We start from the raw sequence: 24,403 nt of genomic DNA, 5'->3' as shown, positions 1-24,403 counted from the left end.
GCTTTGTTATTTTTTGGGTTAGGGTTTGATTTTGGGCTTGGGCATGGACTATTTAATTTTAGTATTTTTAGTTTTATTTGGTTTGTTTGTTATTTAGTGGGCCGGGCAAATCGGGCCTGTTACAGTATATATATAAAACATTAGATTTTTATTTCATATTATGGACAGTTGCTCATTTGATTTACAAAATTGTTATTATTTAAATAATAATTAAAAATATTTAATAATCAAAATTATTATTTAGATTTGAATATTTTAATTTAATTAAAATAATAAACAAGAATATTAGAATTGCTAATCTGATCTGCCTTCCCTAGTTTTAGTTAAAACCATGGATGGGTCCAAACTCCAAAAGACCGTCCATTTTGTTCTTCCGCATCCCGCCAGCCATCACCGCCGCTTCTTTTTTATGTTTCATTGGTCAAAAACTTAAAAACCCAAAGTATATTTAAAAAGTACTTTCTGCAGGTTTTAGAGTCTAAATTGTCTTCTTAATCCGCAAACAAACAAGGCCACCGTTTTGAACCTTGTGTATGAATACCCCCACAAATATTCCTAACCTCTGCATTTCTCCTCATAGACTATGATATGGAAACTAATATCGACAACCCAATTTTTGGTTTACTTGTTTCATCCATTTTTCTTCTATGTTCTCTTGTTCGGATTTGTGATGGGGTTGATATAATCAGACACGGCCAAACGGTAAGGGATGGTAACACGTTGGTATCTGAAGCTGAGATTTTCGAACTGGGATTCTTCAGTCCTGAAAACTCCATACTTAGATTTCTTGGGATATGGTAAAAGGTTGATGTGAAAGCGGTTGTTTGGGTTGCAAATCGAAACAATCTGATATCTGGCAATGATGGAGCTTTGAGGATTTGTGTTGATGGTAACTTGGTTGTGTTCGATGGTAATAATAGTTTAGTTTGGTCATCTAATGTTTCAAGGTTTTCATCGAACAACACGGCTACAATTCTCCAGAATTCAGGGAATTTTGTGTTATCAAGCAATGAAAGCATTGGTGATACCAATGAAGTCCATTGGCAAAGCTTCAATCATCCAACTGATACATTTCTGCTTGGAATGAGAGTACCAGTGAATTCAGCAATGGGCGAGTACAGTGCTTTCACAGCATGGAAATCAACTAATAATCCATCATCAGGGAGCTATACTGTGGGTGTTGATCCTCATGGAGGACCACAGATCATAATATGGGATCATATGAAAAGAAGGTGGAGAAGTGGTCAATGGAATTCAGTGATTTTCACAGGTGTTTCCAATATGAGTAACATTGCTAGTTTCTTATATAGATTCAAGCTTTCTCAGCCTAATGAAAATAGGACACAGTATTTCACATATAATCCTTTAAACCCTTCTGATTTGTTGAGATTTCGAGTAGGGTGGGATGGAATGGAGCATCAGTTGAGATAGAAGGATGAGAAAAAATGGGAAGATCTGCAATTACATCCTGACCCTACTAATAGATGTGAACTTTACAATCTTTGTGGGAATTATACAACCTGTGGCAACTCCAATTCTTTAAATTGCAATTGTTTAAAAGGGTTTAGACCAAAGTTTCCGGATTAATAAAGTAGAGGGAACTGGTCAGGTGGATGTGAACGGAAGATCAAGTTACACTGCCAGAGGACTAATGGTACCAGTGAACCAGATGGCTTTAAGGGATTGAAGTGCACCAAGTTGCCCGATTTATAGAACTTGTTCCTGTCTGCAAGCAACTTGCGGAAGAAGCTGCTTGGGAAATTGTTCGTGTAACGCATATGCATTTGTTTCCGGCATTGGATGCATGATGTGGACAGAAGATTTGGTTGATATTTCACATTTGGATCAAAGTGGAAGTTTAGAGTTCTTTTATCGTCTCCATCATTATAAATTAGGTAAGCTAACTTCCTTTATGTTATTAGTAATTAGAAGCTAAATTTTCTTGCCTTGCAAGGCATCTACTAAACTTCATATGTTAGCAGCCTATGAATGGTTGAGTTCATTCTTTCATTTTAAGGTTTGAACATTAAAGTTCTGTTGCATTTGGCTGCATACATCCGAGCCAAAATTTAATCTTGAAACAATACTTGTGTGATCTATTAACACCCTTTTTTTTTTCTTTTCATTTCAATCATAGATGGTAGGAGGAAGACATCTAAACTTGTTATAATTATAATTTCTCTGGTGGGGGCATGCAGCTTAATGGTAGCTCTTTGGCTACTATGGATCTACAAGAAGAAACCAAAGGGTAATCACTTTTTCTCCTTCTCGAAAGTCATCGAGTCTACTGCTTGGTATTGATTTTTCAGCTCTTTTTTTCAGGTTTGCCTGCAATTTCGTCAATTCCATGTTGCAAGGACAACGATATAGCAGTTCTTGTACAGTCCAAGTCGAAGAGCAAAGAATTATCAACAGATCTTTCAGTATCATCCATCATCCTTATTGACGGGAATCAAGTTAATAGGCCGGAATTACCAATTTTTAACCTTGGTAGCTTGGCAGCTGCAACAAACAACTTCTCTAAAGGAAACAGGCTTGGGCTAAGGGGTTTTGGTGCTATATATAAGGTGATTTTCTTTATTAACTTCATCAAATTTTTATGTATGTAATATGTGTAATGTCATTGAATTAAAGGTGGTAATATTTGTTTATGCTTATCAACAAGGAGAGCTTCCTGGAGGTCAAGAAATAGTTGTAAAGAAGATTTCAACCAAGTCATGCCAAGGCTTAGAGGAGCTTAAGAATGAGATTATCCTCATTGCCAAACTGCATTATAGGAATCTTGTTAGACTCTTAGGTTGCTCCATTCAAGGGGATGAAAAGATGCTGATTTATGAGTATATGCCTAATAAAAGTTTGGACTACTTTCTTTTCAGTAAGTCCCGAAAGAACGGCAAAGCCTGGATTTATTATTAGTTTTTGCAGCCATTTTTTTGTACTTACAACTGAAGTTTCCTGATAAATTTTATGGCAGATGAGGCCAGGAAAGAAAAGTTAGATTGGAGAACCTGCCTCAGAATCATCGAAGGCATTGCTAGAGGACTCTTTTACCTCCATCGAGATTCGAGACTTCGAATAATTCATAGAGACTTAAAGGCCAGCAACATTTTGTTGGATGGAGAAATGAATCCAAAGGTTTCTGACTTCAGGATGGCTAGAATCTTCAGGGGTAATCAACACGAAGCAAATACAGTTCGAGTGGTTGAGACATAGTAAACTCAACATGTTTGATAGATATTTTAACGAAAAGCTCAACTTTCAAACAAGTTTCAGTAGCTTGATACATGCAATCCTTTTCTTATATTGCAGTGGATATATGTCTCCTGAATATGCCATGGAAGGCTTATTTTCAGTGAAGTCAGATGTTTATAGCTTTGGGGTATTGTTGTTAGAAATCATTTATGGCCGGAGAAATACTAGTTTCCGATCAATAGAGCACACAAGTCTTATAACATATGTAAGTATAAAATTCATCATTTTGCAGCCAAAGCTATGTTTCAAACATGTATTAGTAAAATTGTTTTTTTTTTATATTAGCTGTTGAACTGGTTTTCAGGCATGGGATCTTTGGAATGAAGAAAAAGCAATGGACCTCATCGATCCTTCCATTCGGGATTCATGCTCCTTGAAAGAAATGTTGAAATGCATTCACATAGGCATGTTGTGCGTGCAAGATTCTGTAATGCATAGGCCAACAATGGCAGCTGTGATGTTACTGCTTGAGAGCGAAACACCGACGCTCCCGATGCCAAGGCAACCCTCTTATGCTTCCATGAGGAGTTCCATAAATGCAAATTTTATTTCAGATGGTCAAGAAATTGTATCTTCAAACAATCTTACTGTAACAATGGTAGTTGGAAGATAACTTTGTACTTGTTTACTTCCCCTATTCCATTATTTTCCTATGTTTATAAATACGTAATTCTTTTGTTACACTATTGATCAATTAAAAATTGTGATATCATTGTTTGACACTAGTGTTCGATGCATATCTAAACATAGATAATCAGTTTATAATGATCCTTTAAATACATATAAAAAAACTTCAAATGGCTCTCTACTTTTGTTTTCTATTTCAGGGGCAAGCAGAGAGGTTCAAGCCCCTCTAAATGAGAAACTTTTCCTTTAAACCCTTTAAAATTTGTAAAGTTATTAGACTATGGGTTAGCTATTTATGTAGGATAAAAGTTTCTGAAAATTCCACATTATACGGCTAAAGAAAACTAATGCTATTCAATAGTGCATTCAGTACATAATGATTAAGTAAATAGATAATTATGAGTTAAGTTTTAAGATTAACTTTAGGAATTGTCAATTACTTGATTCACATGATAACATAACATCATGAAAAAAACATAAAAAGTTTGAAATTTAATTCATTTTTATAAAATGATATCTAATAATTCAAGCTCCAAAATTCAATCCCCATAATCATTTCCTATGATGTGCTATCCCAAAATAGTAAAAGTTTACTTAAATCTCTTTATAAAAATATGAAATTATAATGTGATACAAGCATAAAATTTTTAATTTACAATTTCCATCACTTAAAAGAAAAATATTGACTTTGTTATCCTCATTTCTTGCATGTTTCTATATACCAAACAAATTGGAAATAGAATGTTAACCTATGAGGTAAACAAGGGAAGAAGATGAAGATAGAATGAAGGGAAAGAGTATGAAGGTTGGGAGGAAATTGTGATCTTGTGGAGAGAGCTTAGAGATTCAATCGACGAAGAATGGGAAAAGATCTTCTATATGAGTTGTTTGCATGACCCTATTATAGTAAGGGGCAAATTTAACTATGTGTCCCAAGATTGTTTGCGAAAGGGCTTCAACAAACGGTATGTTAATATACAATGCTGCTAGATAAGGGATTCGTGGTTTGTATTCTCTAATTACCAGCTTATGTTCTTTCTTACCTTCCTCAACCTCATCACTTTTCACAATAGCTTCTAGCTTCGACTTCTTTTCAGGCTTGACTAACTCTTTCACGTTTCGAACAGTAATTGCGTGGATTTGCTCATTTGGGTTAGTTTCAGTGTTGCTAGGTAAGCTACCTTGTGGTCTTTCCAAAATAAGTTTGGCCAAGTGTCCAATTTGATTTTCAAGCCCATGAATCGATGCTTGTTGATTTTTCAGCGTCGTCTCAGTGTTTTGAAATTGAGTTTCTGACAACAAAATAAATTTACCTAACATCTCCTTAAGATTCAGTTTCTTCTCTTACTAATAAAGTTGCTGAAAACTCGGAGGGGGTTATGACCTTTGATTTTCTTGACCACCCCAAGAGAAATTTAGATGGTTCCTCTAACCTGCATTATAAGTGTTGCTATAGGGGTTATTTTGAGGTTTAGAATTATTATCCAAAAAGTTGACTTGATCATGCTCCATGTTAGACTTGAAGGGTGAATATTCTGGATTAATCATCTCCGCTCCATTCGCATCGTATTACATCACCGGATTTACCTAGTTAGAAAAATTCAAATCATCAAATTTTTTTCTAGTGCTTCCATTTGGCTTGCCAACATAGCAACTGCATGTATATTAGAAACACTGACTGCTTTCATCGGTTTTGTTCTTATGACTTGCCACTGATAGTTATTCAGTGCTATTTCTTCAATAATCTTTTGAGTTTCCTCAGGTGTTTTATTATTCAGTGTTCCACCAGTTGCTGCATAATTAATTACCTAGTTGAGGGATTCAAACTGTTGAAGAATGTTTGAACTTGTAACCACAAAGGTAACCCATGATAGTGACACATTCTTAAAAGATATTTAAATCTCTCCCATGTATCATATAATGTCTCCATATCAAATTGAACAAAAGAAGCTATGTTGTTTCTCAACTTAGTTATTTTGGCCAGTGGGAAGTACTTCAACAGAAAATTTTCAATCATTTGATCTTAAGTCGTGATAGGACCTCATGGAAGTGAATTCAACCACTGTTTAGCCTTGCTCCTCAAAGAAAATGGGAACAACCGTAAGCGTATGGCATCATCAGAAATGCCATTAATCTTGAATGTGTCACAAATCTCTAGAAATTTAGCCAAATGAGTATTCAGATCTTCATCTTGCAAACCATCAATGTAACACCCCGATTTTAGGGGTTAAAAGTTTGAGATTCTTAGTAAGGGTCAGTGAGTAGGTCGTGCATTTGGGATAGTGTCCACGCTTTAGTGTTAGAATGAATTTGTTGGTTTGGTGGTTAGTTAACTGTTAATGTTCCTTTAGGTTTTGGGTTCGATTCCTTGTGTGTACATTTTGGAGAGGTATTTTTATTATTCAACTATTAGATTTGTTTACGTAAAAAAAAGAAATAATTATTTATTTTTCTTAATATTTATTTTATTTTATTTTTATTTTTTATTTTCTTTTCTTTTGGCACGTTCTCTATTTTTTTTCTCTATTTTCTTTCTTCTTTTGAAAAGAAAAAGAAGAGAACAATTTTTTTTTGGTTTCAAAAAGCTTCGGGTTCGTATCGAAGTCGTCAGTGTGTGTCGATTGACTTCTAAGCGTCTTGATTGCGAATCAGGTGTGGGATTCGAAACTTTTTCATTTTCATTTATGTTTTTTTAATTCAATTCAATGTATTTTGGTATGGGTTTGTTGTAAAAACTTGGCGATCTCTTTGGGTGTGTCCAGTTAATTGAGCATTTGAGATTTGTGTTGTTTGCAATTATCTAAAAAATGGGAGGGTTATGGATGGGTTCTGAAATACTTTGATTAGGGGTTGTTTTAGTGATTAGAAAATGAGACTTTTAGTCAATTTCGGTGTAGTTTTGTGACCACACGGATGGCTATACGGCGGTTCACACGGTCGTGTGCAATTGAGATTTAGGGTTTTCGGGATAAGTTGGGTGCCACATGGCCTGGCCACACAGTCATGTAGCTGGTTTGAGGAAATTAGTCAATTTTCACACAACCGTGTCCCCCAGGCATATGGGCGTGTGTGTTTGGGAATTAATGTTTTAGTGATTTGGTGCCACACAGTCATGTGGCTAATTTGGAGATTTAGGGATCCCACACGAACGTGTGCTTTGGACACACGGCCATGTCTGGTGGGTACATTGGCGTGTGAGACCCTCACACGGCTGTGTCTGCCCTGTACTCTATTTTAGCACAAATGGACAGGGAGTTACACGACCTGTTCACATGGCCATGCCCCTGGAGCGTGTGCCTCTTCCCTTACGGGCGTGTTGACCCCCACACGGCTTAGGTTTTTCCACACGGCCAGAGCACACAGCCGTGTGGTCCTAAGCCACCAATTTTAGTTTTGTTAATGTTTTTTATCTGAAAATGTGTCTGTGTGTTTCGACCCTTGACTAGGCTTTAGTGAGGGCAGTTAAGACTCTGATTTGGGCTTCAGCTTATGTGTTATTTGTAACTATTATGCGAGATATCTGATTTTGAACTCGGTTAGCTGGGTGTGTGCATGCCTGTTTGTATCTGACTGTCTATCGATGTGTTCATTGTTTCTGTGAGGTTATAAGCATACATGCACTTACATAAAGTAATTTTTGGGCGGTTGTGAAGAGAAGGAAGACTGATTTTGATCTGATCTGGCAGTTTAACTGCAACTTATCAATACAGCAGTTTACCGCATTATACCGCATGTACGTCAGCTTTGTTTCGTACTATTATCTGATATGGTAGTTTAAAATGCAACATGTCTGTACATTGGTTTATCGCAATACACTGTACTGCATATCTAGCATTGTTGCATATTATTAGCTGAGTAGCTTAGTCCAGATACATGGTGTGCAGGGTTGGATAGACCTTTCGAGTTCCTATGTGGTGTGTTTGGTTGGATGAGCTTAAACAACTCTTTTGGGGTGTGATCGGGGGATGGAAAGGTGTTTTGGCTGGATGGGTGGGTTTTTAATACATGACTGCATTCATATGTATCTGGGTGTGAGTTATTTGCCTATAATATGTCTGTTCGTCATAACATTTATGATATATTCTGCGTGCATTGAGGTGTTAACATAGTGACATTTTGGATTGTGATGATAAGTATTATTGTATCAACCCGTTGACGGGTTTATCTAATGAGTATTCTGTGTGTGATTTGGTGTACTTTGACTGTTACGTTTGTTTGTGACGTTGGTTCTGAATTTACTTTCTGTTTCTGCATATCTCTGTAAGTACTTTTCGTTATCGAACTCCTATTTGGTTTCTTATCTATAATTTCGTTGTTAGATATGTTTTGAATTCACACTGAGCTTGTGCAGCTCACCCCTTAGTTTTCCCCTTGCAGGTACATTTCCAAATTATGATGCTGGACTCGGTATGCAGAGGTCTCGGACGGTTACGGTTAAGAATAGGCTTTAATAATATTTTAATAATTTTTGAGTTTATAATTAAACAATTTGAATTGTAAGTGTTGTTTTGAAAACTGTGGTACGAAATTTTGTGTTTTACATACGTAAATGCCATTGGGATTATATTTTCTTTTGAAATATCAAGATTTTATAATTGAGAATTTTACATAACTTAAATATTGCAATGTTTTTCGGTTTGTTAAACGAAAATTTTTCTACGATCACTTCAGTGATCAATGTGACCTTCGAAATTCGGCCAAAACTTCTAGGTCGATTTTGGAGCATTACAATCAAACTGAACATACTGTTGTTCCATATGAATTGTGTTCAGCTTTAGTTCAAAATTGTTTGTAGCAATGGTAGGTCTCACAATACTCGATTCAGTCCCAATCAAAATAGGCTTAGCATAATCATACATAGTCCGAGGAGTAGGAGCTGTAGGAGGTAGCTAATTATTTTGATTATCACCCATCTCTACAGTAATATCCTTTTCCTCTTGATAGTCTAATATATTCTATTGACTTTGTATTGCTTCTCTAACCTTTCTACGATTTCTACGAGTAGTCTTTTCAATCTCATTGTCAAAAAGTAATGGATCCAACGAGTTTCCTCTAGTCATAAACCAAAAGAACCTACCAGAAGCAAACAAATGAAAAAATTAGAATATAAAAATTAAATAAAAAATATAAATATAAATATAAATATAAATATTAAAATAAAAAATAAAAAATGGCTAAATTAATAGAAATAAAGGTTTCCTAATATTTAGTTCCCGACAACAACGTCAAAAACTTGATGCAATCGTAAATTAACTAAAAACCTGACTAAGGCAAGTGCACCTATCAATTGATAGTATAACTACGGTGAGCAAATATATCGTTCTCACGAGGACTAAAAGTACTAGCAATTACTATTTTTCTATTATTTAACCGACAAATTAGAGAGATTGAATAAAACAAAAATTAACTAAATTAATTAACTAAAGAACACGACAAAGAACGAATCAGGAAAACAAACAATTAACAACTAAGAAGTGAAACAATAATCAGATAAGAATCCACCTAGATTTCATCTATCATTATCGATTTGAATCAAGCAATTTCTTCACTTAGTATCTTGATCCGTAGAAATCCTTAAATTATCCTAATATCTCTTTCGAGAGTAAAAGCAACTGACTCTAGGTTGATTAATTGAAATTTCTTTCTAGTTAAAACTCCTATTATCGCAGTAACTCGATCTATGGATTTCCCTATTAGATTTGACTCTAATCCGGTAGATTTATGTCATCCTATTTCTAGGATTGCATGCAACTCCACTCAATTATGCTATCTACTCTTAAACATGAACTATTTCTCCTCTGATTTAAGCACATCAAACATGGATTATAGTCCAAAATATTAAACCATGAATAAAGCACACATAATTGAGAACAAGATTCAAGTATTTATTGCGTAAAACAGAAATCAAAAGACATATTTTATCGTAGGCTTCATCTTCCCTAAGTATTTAGAAAATTAGTTCATAATCGCAAATAAAAACATCTCAAAGACAATATACCACAAGAAATAAAGAAGCTAATAATAAACTTAAAAGAAATCAAAAGGAGATCTTCAATCTTGATAGAAATCTACTTCGGAGTTGGCTTCAATGGTGTTTTTCGAACTGTTTTCTAGAGTATTCTATGACGACTCCCTCCCCTCTTCTTTTATTTGGTATGTATAGATCTTAGAATGGCCGAAAAATCTAAAAATTGTGTCTTTTCGCATGTTTGGAGTGCAATTCACGATTTCTACATGGTCTGGCACATGACCATGTGGCAGCCCGTATGACTCCTGAAACTTGCTCCGATTTTTGCTCGCTTTTTTGCTCCTTTCACTCCAAATTCTCTCCTAAGTATAGAAACTTGAATTTAAAGGATTAGGAGCATAAAATTCACCATTTTAAATCGAATAATCATTCAAAAATACATTAAGAATGGGGCTAAAACATGTCACTTTTTGCATTTATCAATATTTATCATTATGTTAAATATATTTTATTTTTTAAAAATATCAAATTTTTTTATATATATTCTACTTTTTATATGATTTTTATATGTCAAATATTTATTTTCTCCACCTAAATTGTGGGTATGGCGATTTCTAATATTATAAAATTAAATAATTATTTCAAGTATCATTATTATTTTTATATTTCAAATATTATAGTTTTTTTTACCTACATTGTGGGTATGATAAATTCTAATATTACAAAATCAATTAATTATTTCAAATATAATTATGTTTAGTAAATATAATTTTTATACGTGAAATATTTATTTTTCAATCCATATCATGGGCGTGGTAAATTTTATTATTATATGTTTTTGTATGTGTATTTCAAATAATTATTTCAAATATTTCACATATAAAAATAATGATATTTGAAATAATTATTTTTATAATATTAGAATTTACCATACCCACAATGTAGGTGAAAATATAATGATATTTTAAATAATTAATTGAAATATTTCACATATAAAATAATGATATTTTAAATAATTATATAATTTTATAATATTAGAATTTACCATACCCACAATGTAGGTGAAAATATAATGATATTTTAAATAATTAATTGAAATATTTCACATATAAAATAATGATATTTTAAATAATTTTATAATTTTATAATATTAGAATTTACCATACTCATAATATAAGTGAAAAAAATAAATATTTGACATATAAAAACTATATAAAATAAAAATAAACAAAAAAAATTAGTTGATACTCTTAAAAAAATATTTGAACATAATAATATATATAAATATATATTTTTTCATTATATAACTACATATTTATTATTTTCTTTATATAAATAAAGGAGTTATTAATTTAAAAATATTTTTTACATAATGAAATATATCAAATATATTTTTATTATATAATTACATATTAATTATTTTATTTATATAAATAAAAAATTATTAGTTAAAAACAAAATAAAAAACTTGAAAACAATATGTTTATTGATTAAAAAATTAATTAAAAATTAACAAAAAAAACTTAAAACAATATGAAATAAAATTCAGAAAAAAAACAACAAACTTAATATAGGAATCAAATTTAGACTTAAAGATAGAAAACTCTAACGCTTAACCATATAATTAGAAGAGTTAACATAGAAAATAAGGACTTTTTCTCAAAGCATGTTTTTGTCGTATTGGTGAGAAATTTAAATAATCAAAATTTCAAACATTTATTCTTAAAAATAGACATAAACCCCCAAGTTTGTGAAATAGAGGTCTGTTTTGGAATGAGAAAAAGGGGTTTGACTAATGTTTTTTTTGAACTTCAATAATAAAAATGTATGGATATATATTACCGCATTGTGGGCAGTAGACTAGCTCCAAGTTAAGAATCTAAGACAGTTTTCTTTCTTTTTTCAATCGAAATAATGGAGAAACCCTAAAAGATACAACAGTGGGCTGCACCCTGTCTTCCACTACCACATTAAAAGTTAATTATAAAACAAAAAGTCAAAATCTTTTATCTATACTTTAATGAAATTTGAGAGTTATTTTTTACATTTCATTTAGTATTTAAAAATCTAGTTCATCAATTTATATGAATTTCTTTTATCAAAATTTACTTATTGTCTTAACGATCTGCTTTTGATGTTGGTATAATTGTTTGTATAACTATATTGATGACAATTTTTAATGAAAAATATTAACATGTTAATAATTTGACTATAAATTTCAAATCAAAAAAAAGTAAAAGGTTAATTTTTAATTTCTTTTTAAATGCAAACACTAAGTATTAAATTTTATTCAAATATTATGGCATATTTTGAGAAAAAAAATTATAAAATCTTATTCAAGTGCCGGTTCAACTAATATCTTGACCGATTGTTAGTCTTACCAATCCAATCCAGTCCATACAAACAGTAGAAAACTCCAATGCAATAAATAATAATCCTTTTGTGTATTAATTTCCTCTCTTTACATTTCATTTGATACTTCAATGCAAATAGAAACGTTAACCAATCATAATTTTGCTAGACCTACATCAATTCTGCTTGTTATGCTGGCCCTGGAGTACTCCAGCGCTATTTTTCCCTCTTCTTTCTGTTTTCTTTAGGGTTTTTTTTCTAAGTTCTCCATTATATTTTGCTGTTCTTATTCTATTACTACAGTATTTATTGTAAAACCCCTTTTAGCTTTTCTAATTGTCTTATCTTTTTCCTACCTCAAAGTTCCAACAAATGCTGGCGTCCAAAAATCAGCAGTGGTCTCATTAGCAACTGTGAATGTGGTGGAGATTGGCACCAAACATAACCCTCGGCTTCGTAGGTCTTGTTTTGACCCTTCTGTGTCTTTCAACCCATGATCAATACCCTGCAACAACAAAGAAGAACAAAAAAACCAGAAATTCATAGTAATTATTCGCACACTGAAAAAGTTTACCAGTTATCAGCATTGATCGAAGTCATTATTTTTTATATACGTACCTGTGGTATGGAAACAGCTGCTTGTTTCACATATGGAGTACTTAAAACCTGAAATTACATAAAAATTAACATAACTTTTTTTCAATTCGTATGGAGATTTATTCGGATATATTTTATCTTATCAACTTTCTTCAAATTCTGAATCTTTAAAGGTATATTCTATTTCTATCAGTCATGTTTTTAGATGTTAAGTTGTTAGCTCAAATCTAACTTGTAGCATATTTAAAACGTGAATATCAAATTATAAATATGTGTTCTTATCATATGGGCATAATTTGTTTATAAAATAGACCATGTTTATATAATTTAAGATTATTTCATTTTTTTTATCATATGAGATGCATATGTATTTTAAATTTGATCAAGGTATTTTAAAAATGTTTTATGTTGAGTTTGAGCTAACATTTAACTCTAATAGATAAACTGACATAAAAATAGGTATAATGATAAATATAGTCCTTAGCGTTTATATTTTTTATCAATCTATCTCTTATTCTTTTTTTTTAGTTAAATTTGACCATTAACATTTCAAAAAGAGTCAAGATTGTTTTTCTTTAATATGAATGTTGACTAAAATATTAAATTTTTAACGATATTGGTGTGACAACTCGTGTAACAATCCACATGCACTTCATACTAACATGACACTCTTTGTCTTCTATGTCACATTAACAAATAATTTAAAATTTATAAAAAAAAGTTTAAAAATTAAAAAAAAAGCATGAATTACACGTGAACTGTTATGTGAGTTACCATGCTTAAAATTTTTACATTTTAGTCAATATATTTGTTAAAGAATCAATTTGATTATTTTCAAAAGATTGATGATCGAATTTGACTTTTTTTTTAAAAAAAGTTTGAGGGTCAAATTTAACTAGCAAAAAGAATAAGAACTAAATTGATAAAAAAAAATATAAACGTTGAGGGCTAAAAAAAATTATGCCTCAAAAATATGGTTATGATATTTTGATAAATAAACTAAAAGGCTTTTTAAGTTTTAAGCCAATTTAAAATTTAGATCATAGTTTTTTATTGTATCTTGCAAGGGGATAAAACGAAGATAGAGGAACATACATTGACTTGATCGTGGAGGAACTTGATGTGTTCAATAGTTTCATGGAGAACAGATGCTGTATCAGTCTGGGAAAAAGGAAAGGCGCACATTAAACCAAATGCCAACATAAAAAAAGTAAAGCTTTCGATTATGTGTTCTTTGAAATATCAAAAGAAAATTACAAAATTTCACCTTTCCAAAAGGTGAAACCAATTGCTGGAGTGCAGTGATTCGGTCCCCTAGCTTCTCTTTCCGGACCTGATAAAAATTGCTACTAATTTATCATCTAATTCTGTAAATAAATTACCGATTAAATATTAGTTGAATTGACATTGTTAGTGTTGTAGCAGCTGTGTTTAAGAGTATCATATTCTTTAAATAAACTATCATTAGCTTGGAGGGAAAGTACCTTAAAAGTTGGTAATGGCAATGGCGTTTCAATTCTTGGCCTCTTTAATGGAGGTTCACCACTTCCTTTCTTCATCACTGACGCTAAGTTTCGTACTTGTTTGGTATTAGTCTATAATACGAATCCATAACATAGAATAAATATTTCAAAATATGGTCAACAAACCCTAGCCCTGGATCCAAGGCAAGAACATGAAGCCTGCATCTTATCAAATCTTGGGTCTAATTCTAGTTCTAGTCCTTGTACTATGAAAGAATTTTAAATTTAATTTGATCAGCTACTATTATAATGTTATTAGCAGACCCAAATTTAATTTAATTTAACTACAGTAACTAACTTTGTTATTGATTTGAGTCTGCTAATAATATTATAAAAAAATAGAGACCAGCTTATGTTCAAGTAGGAGGATTAAATATCAGATTTGAGCATAGTTAGGGACTAAAAACATAATTAGAGCTCAAACTCTAGTTACCTCTATCGTGGGGCGGGGGCAGTTAAGTTTATTTTCAAATGTTTGTAGAAGAACTTGTGATTGCGGTAAGCGTAAGCTACTGGGAAGCTGCTTCGGCAACGATGGCCTTACGAAAGGAGCTAGTTTTGGCCATGGAGGTGATAATATTCCATTAGCGTTTGCCCCATAAGTGGCACCGGCAGGCATATGGTTGATGGACCGGTTGTTGAAATTAAGTGAGTGTTGTTGAGCTTGAGCATCAGGTTCAAATAATAAACCTTGTAGCAGTGCTGAATCCATGGCTACAGGTTCTTGCCTGCAACTCAACCTTGAAATGAATTATCAACCAAGCATTTAATAATGGATTGTTCATAATCATATGGCAATTAATTTGTCATTATAATACATCAAACTTACTGAAAAGATTGGTTACAATCGGGTGTTGATGAAAGGTCAAAATCCATCATTTTTAAGGAAGAATCAATGAAAACACTGCTGCCATTATTATGAGAATCTGCAGCTTGCTGATGCTTTTCCTTGTTATTAGAAGACCTTGCCTCGATATCGTCCGCCATATTCGTAGCCCATCCGAAGCTAATTCCCAGGTCTGCGATCTCAGTAGGAGACGACGAAGGAAACCCTGAAAGCATGGTTTTCGACGACTTCCACCATGTCCCTTCACAAATTCCGGCATGCAATTCTTCTGCCATAGTAAAACTTGATTTTTTTTTTTTGTATTTTTTTTCTTGCCGTGCCTGAGAGCTCTTTCTCCTTGAGGGTAAATGTTATTTATATATTCGAAAGAAGCGTCTAAAATAGTCACTGTTAGTTAAATTACACAAATTAATTACTTTTTCATTTTCTCCCTAATGAAATACTAACTGTGCATTCCACATTATTGATTAATTTCCACCTAATTATCTTCTCATTTTCCAGGTCAGAAGGGTCTCTAAGCCATTCTTTCTCTCTCTTTTTTTTCTTTACTTAAAATTTAATTTCTTTTCTTTTCTTTTTTCATCTAAAAAATAAAGCCTAAAAAAAATTCCTTCCTCTCACGTAGCCACTACCGGCGCAACCTCCGACCCAAAAAATGGCATCAATCCACTTATCATCTTAATGTTTTGAACACAAATATGAGCTTAGATTTTCCAAAAAACTTCTAAGACTACCCAAAAAATTAGCCTAAAACTTTTAGCTTCTCCTTCTTTGATCTCTAACACCTACAATTTGATCGGACTCCGTTCAAGAAAACTGCTTCCTCACAATCTCTTTTGCAGCTCCATGACAAACAAGCTACCATTTAGTGACGACTAAAAAACTATCGTTAAAATCAAAATATCCATCGATACAAGTCTAAAACCCCAATATAGACGGTTAAAAGGGCTATTTCGGATGAAAAATTAATGTTGGCACATATAACATCGGTATACCCTTTAATCGTCAAAATACGTGACTATCGGAATAGGTTTAAAGGTCTATATTGCAGTTTGAGTGTCACTAAAGTAACAATTGTCTGTATAGGTACTGGATGCAATGTTGAATTGTTGATTTGGTAGTACTTATCATTCGATAATTGAGAAAGATAATTGAGAGTAGGGAAGTGAGTGAGATGAAAGGATCTTGTGTGCAGATTTAAGCGTGGCGTCCAAGCTTATGCAACTATATAATAATTCAAACATTAATGAATCGAGAAATTCTTGATAAATAGAGCTAAGGTAGATGATAAACAAGTAAGGTCAAAACTCTACAAATCAATTGCATAAATTTTCTATCCTTTCACTCATCTTAGCAATATTTTTTAGGGTAAACTATTAAAATAGTCACTTTTGTTCTCCTCAAATTACATTTTAGTCACTTAAGTTTGAAATGTTACATTTTAGTCACTTACGTATCGTTTTGCTACGAAGTATTACTCTGCCATTAAGCTCCATTACCTCCCTAACGGCAATCCTACGTAGCAGCCCCAATGGGTTTTAAATGTCAACTTGGATGTCCAACTTAGATGAAAATATTTTTTCAGTCAAAATAGAAGAAAAAGAAGACGAACGATTTTTCTTTTCCAGTTCAAGGTGTAATTAATTTAAAATTTTTAATTAATTAAAATTGTTTAATTAAAAACCTATTCTTGTCCCAGTTGGGCATCCAAGTTGGCATTTAAAACCTATTTAGACTGCCACGTAGGATTGCCATTAGGGAGGTAACAGAGTTTAACGACAGAGTGGCCAATTCGTAACAAAAAGATAACGTAAGTGACTAAAATGTAACATTTCAAACATAAGTGAGTAAAATGTAATTTGAGGGAAACAAAAGTAACTATTTTGATAGTTTACCCTATTTTTTAAAGTATTAATTCATTTGATCCATAGTGCCCAACATATTTTCAAGTGAGAATTAAAATTTTCTTTTAGTGTGATCCAACCCTATATCTAAATACTTCTATAGATCACATACAATTAGCACTTTAACCATATTCATCAATTAAGGAAAGGAAATACAATTATAACAATTTAGGAAAGGAAATACAATTACAGCGATTTTGATTATCCTTTTGTTTTTTCTGCCGAAGGATGACAAGCATGATATCTTTCAAAACGTGTGGTGCATATGCCCGTATGGCATGCTCAATGAGAAAATGATTAAAGAAGAAACTAAAAGATTTAAGCAATTCTATAGTTTTAATATGTAAACCCTTCAATTCAATTTAGGTGCATATCCCTCTTGGCCATTATGACTGCGATTTGGTGAGGTTGACATGGATGATTGACAGATTTATTTTAGGACATTGATTGAAATAACGATCATTCCTTGTCAGCTTAAGCTCAAACATGTTCTCCATCAATGTTTTCACTTTGTTTGTTCTACAATTAGGAGAAGTACTTTAATATTTTATTTTTATGGTCTTTAATTTATCACTTCACCTTAAAGTACTTTCTCTTCTTTCTTTCTTTTTTTTTTTCTCATTTTTCTCATTTTTATGTTCATTAAATTTTGCGTGGTGTTCTTATGATTTCAATTCTTCTCCTTTTCCACTTATATTTCATGCTATCAAGGTTGGTTATCATGTATAATCTGGCGATCGGGTCTTGAGTCGTTTCGTCGACTTATCCTCACCAAATCGGCGAGATGTCTCTCCACCAGGTGTCAGTGATATTAGGCTGTTTAATTTTGGGTATAACTCTACTATATTATTAATTCACGATTTGATATACATATTTGTTGCGAGATCAATTTTTCTAAGAGAAGTCTCCTAGACATAGTCTCTCGATGGGGAGTTTTGTCTCTCGTACTCTGTCGAGAGTTAGCATGCCTTGAGAACATGCTCCATAGGCCTAGTTCACAAAGTCGGGAGCACGTTGGTTGGTGGAATTGCAAGACTCAAGGAAGAGGTGACAGTATAGGGCAATGTTTTCAGAGCTGGGCTGATGGTTAAATCAACCAAGGCACTATTTCGTTAGTCCAACCAGTTTCGATTAAATAAATTACTAAAGGTTAAAAAAATATTTAAATAAAAAAATTGGTTCAACTGTTTTATTAATCAATTTTTCGCCCAATTCAACTGGTTCGTATCGATTCCCAAATCAACTAAATTGAGGTTGGTGGACTTGCAAGACTCAAAGGAGAGGTTGGTGGTTCGAAAACTCCTATTGAGGGGCAATATTTTAATTATTAGGGGATCAATTGCTGACCCAACGGACAACACTTTAAAGACTTCTCCTGAAAAAATTGGACGCCCTCAATAAGATTACAAAATCTTGAATTTATTGATTTTTTTTTAATTATTATTATTTTGAAATGAGCAAATCTCTTTTTTAATTGTCTTTAAGGTAATGAAAGTGGTAAGAAAAAAGGCAGAGAGGTTGACATCATTACACTTGGGAGAAAAAGAAATGGAAGATGGGTCAATCTGAATCTAATTGATCAAAGGACTTGGAAAAGTAATGGACCAAGATGGGGTTTGAGGACTTATACAAGGCAATGTTTGTTTTTAGGTCCCCATGATGGTAAAGTGGAGAAAAATGTACAATTTGGACCTACTTTTCTTCTTTTTCTTCTTTTCATAATTGCTAGACAAAAGTTTTCCCACCCTGGTTTCATTTTGTTTTTGTCCGCACTCTTCTTTGTCTCATTGTCCATTTAGGATTTAAATAACGGTTGTATCTATACAAAGGAAGGCCAACTGTTGATATTGACTTTAATTTTGTCTTTTGTTTCCTGTTATTTCGGGTTGTTTTGGGCCCGCTTTTTCATTTAACTTGTTTCCTTTCCCTAGGACTCGGCCCAGTATTCCCAAGGATCTGATTTCATTTTGTTTCTTGTTTCATATTAATAAATTCCAGTCGAATTATTCGACAATACACTTAGGGTGCGTTTGGTTCGCTGTATTGGATTAGAGGTATATTGGATTAGAGGTGTATTGGGATTAGAGGTGTAATAGCTAATCCACTGTTTGGTTGAATGTAATGGAATAGAGGCGTAATAGTAATCTTGTGTTTGGTTGAATGGAATAGATGTGTAATAGCATAATGGAAAAAACTAAAATGACTAGAATACCCTTAGCATAAAATTGTTTTGGTAAATGATTATTGTTATTGTTATTTAAATTTTAATAAGATTATTATTATCAGTAATAAATATTTTAATCATATTTAAACATAATTATAATTAAATATATTTTAATTAAAATATATAATTTAATAAAATTCTTATAATTAGCAGAAAATTGTTTTGGTAAATGATTATTGTTAATGTTATTTAAATTTTAATAAGATTATTATTATCAGTAATAAATATTTTAATTATATTTAAACATAATTATTATTAAATATATTTTAATTAAAATATATAATTTAATAAATTCTTATAATTAGCAGAAATTTGTTATTGTTATTTAAATTTTAATAAGATTATTAATATCAATAATAAATAATTTAATCATATTTAAACATAATTATTATTAAATACATTATAATTTTGGTATATAATTTAATAAAATTCTTAATAATTCATATTCTTATATGAATTTACTCAAATCATAATATATGATACGAAATGAAAATTTGAAATAATTAATATTAAATATATTTTAATTAAAATATATGATTTAATACAATTTAAAATAATTATTATTAAATATAATTTCATAAAATGTTCTTATGAATTTATAAAAATAAAAATATAACTTGAGAATTATTTTCTGCATAAACATAATTAATTATACTAAGAAAAAGTTAGATGAAAATGAAATTGTACATCATAATCCATATGTTATATAGTTTTACAACATCAAAAAGTTTGAACATTGATATTTAATGGTGAGAAAGAAATCTTCTGACCCATTCCAATCGGGCAACAGAAGGTAAACTAAAGAAAATGATCATTTGATTTGGATGATCGGGAATTTTACTCAAAGCATCATACCGCTGATCGTCAGTTAAACCTTCAATTAACCATAAGGCTGAATATAAATTCGAAGCTTTCTCTTCCATCTTCTCTTCTGACTTCTGCTGAACTACCACCTCGGAGGCAATACTCCTACTGATTTTATCGCCAACGGCCTGGATTTTTTCCCCCAACAAGGTGGCAGCCTCCTCAAATGAAGAATACACATCATCACGAGCATCAGATTTCTTCTTTCTCTTGTTTGAAGATGAGGAACCCCCTTGGTCTCTATCTCATCGCGGATCCGTACCAGAAACATCCATGTCGTTTAAAGAGACGTCAGCTTCGCAGTCATAGAATGTGTTTCTCTCTTCATTCATATCTGTAGTGCGTTCATCCTCGGCATGTATTTCTTCAAGAACATCAGCAGCTGTTTGAGCGTCTTTCCCAGTCGCCCGATCTCTTGCGTATATGGCAGTAAGCTGGTTGTAGTAAGGGAAAGAACGATGTCTGAATTGAGAGGCTTTTTTGTGACTCTAAAAAAAACGAGGAAATCATATTAGTCCATGTGTTTTGTAAAAAAACAAATAAATACTTGAAATACATTTTACCTTAACATAGGATTCCCAAACTGCATCTTCAGCAACAACGAGCTGCCTATGCTCGTCCCAACCAAAACTGCTGTTGTTCTGACCATTAAGCATGTCGTAGACGACTGACCATTCCCTTTTTAGGCACCTAATCTGAGATTCAATATTTGGTCTCGCCTTCAACATTGCTCTTGGTAAAGCCTTTTCTAGCATTTTCTCTAGCTCGTTCAAATAACCGGCTTTAAACCCGGTATCAGCATTAAATGTTCCTACATTGTGCAAATCCACCATGCAAGAAACCAAGGCTGCATCCTCTTCTGGAACCCATTTTCTTTTGCTCCCTCGAGAAGCTTGAGAAGAAGCACCCGTTGGTGGAACACCTGACATATTGTTCTTAAGAAATAAAAAACAAATTAACATTATTTACTATTTTGAATATCATGAATCAAAAGGTGAACAGTTTATAATATTATATCGGTAGTTCAATACTAAATTTATAACACATGCTAAATGAAAAGATAATTAAATTATAATTCAACAAAGTTTAGTACAATACAAAATTTTAATAAAAAACCACCAAAGTTTAATAAACTAGATACATAAAATAACATCAACAAATCAATTCAAACTCAATTTGTCCCTAAACCTAACTAATTTCTAGATGTTTGCCATTCATCGAACATTTGGTTGGCTAGTTCCATCCTCCAAGTAGCCTAAGCATCCGATGGATGAATATTTGTGATATTCGGTTCATCGTCATCCACCACATTAGTAGGTAATCCTTCTCCCACCTCCGCTTCAATGGGATCAATACTCATATGGGTTCGAATAAAATTATGGAGCAAACAACATGCAATAATAATTCTATTGTGCACCCTTACAGGATAAAACGATGGACTCCTAAGTATTCCCCATCTAAGTTTTAATAAGCTGAAGCATCTTTCAATGACATTACGTGCTGAGGCATGTTTCATATTAAAAAACTCTTGCGGAGAACTTGGCTGATAACCCTGACGCCACTCGTTCAGATGATATCGCTGTCCTCTAAATGGTGCAAGAAATCCCTCACAATTTGTGTATCCAGCATCAACTAGATAATAACAACCTATAAAATAAATTTTTTAAAAATTGATTAATTCAGCAAACAAAGTTTTATCTTAATGAATAATTCAAATTAGACTAACTATACACTGTACCATGAGGAACTTTTAGTCCATGTCTTCTACTAATGGCATCTCAAAGCACCCGTCCATCGGCAACTGAACCTTCCCAACCAGGAAGAACATAAACAAATTGCATCTCAGGTGTACAAACACCTAGCATATTTGTTGCTATGTCACCTTTTCGGGTTCGATATCTAGGTTTATCAACTGTTGGCACCCTAATCTTGATGTGGGTTCCATCAAGAGCACCTAAGCAATTCTATATCACATGATATAAAACCTTGAGTTAAAATACTAATTTAAATCTAAGTCAACTAAATGTTGTACAAGATATATATAAAACTCAGTCTAATACCTTAAACCATTTCCACCTTGTGTCAGATGAATCGGCTGTAATTGGCTCCGGCTTTTTAAATAAGACATCTTGTAAGCGTATGATAACATTTAAAACACTGTGAAATGCTCTGCTTACAGTTTCCCCGGACCTTCTAAAGTGATGCTTAATAACTCGATTTTTCAGGTGATGGGAGATGATATGTTAAAACATTACTACTTGCTCATCAACAAGCATGAACCTTGACGACTTCAATCCCCCAATCGATTCTAACATCTCACATAGTTTAAAAAAGGCAGTTCTATTCATCCTAACTTGTTCAATACAAGTCTCGTCACTAGCATATACAAGCCTCTTCACATAATCCCGTTGTGCATAAAAATCTAAGGTATAGGACCTAATCCTTGGTCTATAAGTATGTAGGCTAAGGTTGGCACCCATTCTAAATAAGAACCAAATCGCAATTCTATAAATTTCCAACCATATTGTCAATGCAGCACCAATTCTTTTACGCCTCACACTTTGTGCAATTAAGGGCAGACGAGCCATTACTGCACCATATTAAAATTAGAACTCAGTATCAATCCCCTCACACTTTAGAGATGCAAATTTATGAACATCGAACATTTTAGAGCAATGTATATGAATATGCTAGTTCGGAGCCCAATAAAATACATGACAAAACTCATTCTTATGGCCTAATCAAAATAACAACAAGCTTTGCACATTTCTCTAAGGATAAACCCACTTGGCTGGAGTGTTAAGTGAGATATGCATGCATGCATTATATTGTGATAAACGTAATTTTGTAGCTTAAAATTATTTCTAAGTTTGGAAAGGATGAGGAACTCTGCTAGAGAACATGACTATTTATACATTACAATCTTTGAACTAGTCTATGTTTTTTCATTTTCATGGAGCAAATGAAAGTCTTACCAAGTCTACTGCATTATTATTATTTTAAAATCTGATGAATTATCTTCAACTACTACCCTGGTCTCTTCACCGAAATCCCACTTCTTATGCTTACATCAGTACCTTTTTCATGGAATTAGTCAATTCTGTCAATTAAATTATGTCTTATGCAGCACTTAATACAACTTGATCCATTCGAAGGTTGACTTTAGCAGGTATCCAAGGTTGCTAACGCACTCCAGGCCATATAAAAATGTAATTTAAGTAATGTTAACACGTCCAGGTTGACTACATTTTGCCATTTGGCAGTGTTCAAACATAATCCCTTCATTCAAATACAGAATTTGCATATTTTACTGTCATTCTTACGATAGGATGCTGGCCTGTAAGGATTTTCATGCATGCAAGACTGTATGAACGTATATTTACCTCTATTTTATTGTAACAACGAATTCGAGAAATTGTGTTTCCAGGCCTGCTTATTAACCACCTTTGGGATCTATTAATTAATTCAAATAAAATAGCAGGATTGAGTTAAGAAGTATTTGCAGGAAAGGACCTTAGAAAGATTCAATACTTGTGGTTTTATGAACCGTTCAACCTAAAGATATACATGGACACCCTAATCCAGTTCAAAAACTTAAGCTAGTAAGTGGAAACACCATAATTGGATTTTTTTTAAGTCAATAGAGTATTTAGAGAACAAAGAAGACCAGTTCCATTGCAATGTATAATGGGACATAGTGATCGAAGAATGAGTCATTCACATTTCTTTAGAAAACAGTAATTCATTACAGCCTTAGCAAATCTTTCATCTGTTTCCATTTTTAAAAATGGAATTAAAGAATGAAAATGATAATGGACCTGCAGTGTGGCTAGAATCTATAAATAGACATGCTTTCGAACTAGATTTCTCACCCCTCATAAACTAACAATTCTTAGAAGAATCTAATCGAGCTTAGGTTTGGTACTTAATGATACTAAAGATGGTGGTGTGTTCTTTAGTTCTTTGTTTTCTTTGAAACTTTATCTTTGCAATATATTTCAGGGCTCAACATTCCAGGAATTACATCCAACCAAGTAGGATCAATGGTCACTCCAGCCAATGTTCAACAAATACCAGGACTAACACTCTTGGCATATCTAAGCATACCAGTACAATGCTGTGTGATGTGGTGCAGGAAAGTGAAATACCCGATCGGCCGGGGGTCGGAACAAAAGCAAAACCAGTAAACCTCAACAGAGCAGTGTAATAATGATAGCAAAGTTCTCACAAAAATAACCAAAATAA

At 32.7% G+C, this 24,403-nt stretch overlaps 2 protein-coding genes across 2 annotated transcripts; one reads left to right on the top strand and one right to left on the bottom strand.

The window, feature by feature from the left end:
- Window positions 1–493: 493 nt before the first annotated feature.
- On the top strand, window positions 494–3,951 carry LOC107891796 (G-type lectin S-receptor-like serine/threonine-protein kinase B120). Its single transcript, XM_041100388.1, has 7 exons — window positions 494–1,895; window positions 2,138–2,248; window positions 2,323–2,567; window positions 2,666–2,875; window positions 2,975–3,212; window positions 3,310–3,457; window positions 3,557–3,951. Exons 4-7 carry the CDS (start codon window positions 2,824–2,826, stop codon window positions 3,863–3,865), a joined length of 747 nt encoding a protein of 248 aa, XP_040956322.1. The 5' UTR covers window positions 494–1,895; window positions 2,138–2,248; window positions 2,323–2,567; window positions 2,666–2,823; the 3' UTR covers window positions 3,866–3,951.
- An 8,316-nt stretch (window positions 3,952–12,267) lies between these two features.
- On the bottom strand, window positions 12,268–15,517 carry LOC107891798 (transcription factor bHLH112). The gene is made up of 7 exons (XM_016816712.2): window positions 15,149–15,517; window positions 14,753–15,047; window positions 14,281–14,391; window positions 14,064–14,129; window positions 13,892–13,957; window positions 12,818–12,865; window positions 12,268–12,704 (listed from the first exon to the last, which is right to left on the bottom strand). Exons 1-7 carry the CDS (start codon window positions 15,439–15,441, stop codon window positions 12,552–12,554), a joined length of 1,032 nt encoding a protein of 343 aa, XP_016672201.1. The 5' UTR covers window positions 15,442–15,517; the 3' UTR covers window positions 12,268–12,551.
- Window positions 15,518–24,403: the final 8,886 nt, after the last annotated feature.

This window comes from Gossypium hirsutum, chromosome D09 (assembly GCF_007990345.1).
Source record: "Gossypium hirsutum isolate 1008001.06 chromosome D09, Gossypium_hirsutum_v2.1, whole genome shotgun sequence".
Lineage (NCBI taxonomy): Eukaryota > Viridiplantae > Streptophyta > Magnoliopsida > Malvales > Malvaceae > Gossypium > Gossypium hirsutum.
The sequence above is the reverse complement of the archived record's forward strand: the minus strand, read 5'-3'. Positions and strand labels throughout refer to the sequence as shown.

Bases quoted from the DNA above. Each gene is read 5' to 3' on its own strand.
- LOC107891798 (XM_016816712.2), bottom strand. From the start codon at position 15,441: ATGGCAGAAGAATTGCATGCCGGAATTTGTGAAGGGACATGGTGGAAG. The intron at 13,958-14,063 runs GTGAAATTTTGT...CCTTTTTCCCAG, and splicing joins TGGTTTCACCTTTTGGAAAG to ACTGATACAGCATCTGTTCT. The intron at 12,866-13,891 runs GTATGTTCCTCT...ATGTAATTTCAG, and splicing joins TCCTCCACGATCAAGTCAAT to GTTTTAAGTACTCCATATGT.
- LOC107891796 (XM_041100388.1), top strand. From the start codon at position 2,824: ATGCTGATTTATGAGTATATGCCTAATAAAAGTTTGGACTACTTTCTT. The intron at 2,876-2,974 runs GTAAGTCCCGAA...ATTTTATGGCAG, and splicing joins TTTGGACTACTTTCTTTTCA to ATGAGGCCAGGAAAGAAAAG. The intron at 3,213-3,309 runs GTAAACTCAACA...CTTATATTGCAG, and splicing joins GTTCGAGTGGTTGAGACATA to TGGATATATGTCTCCTGAAT.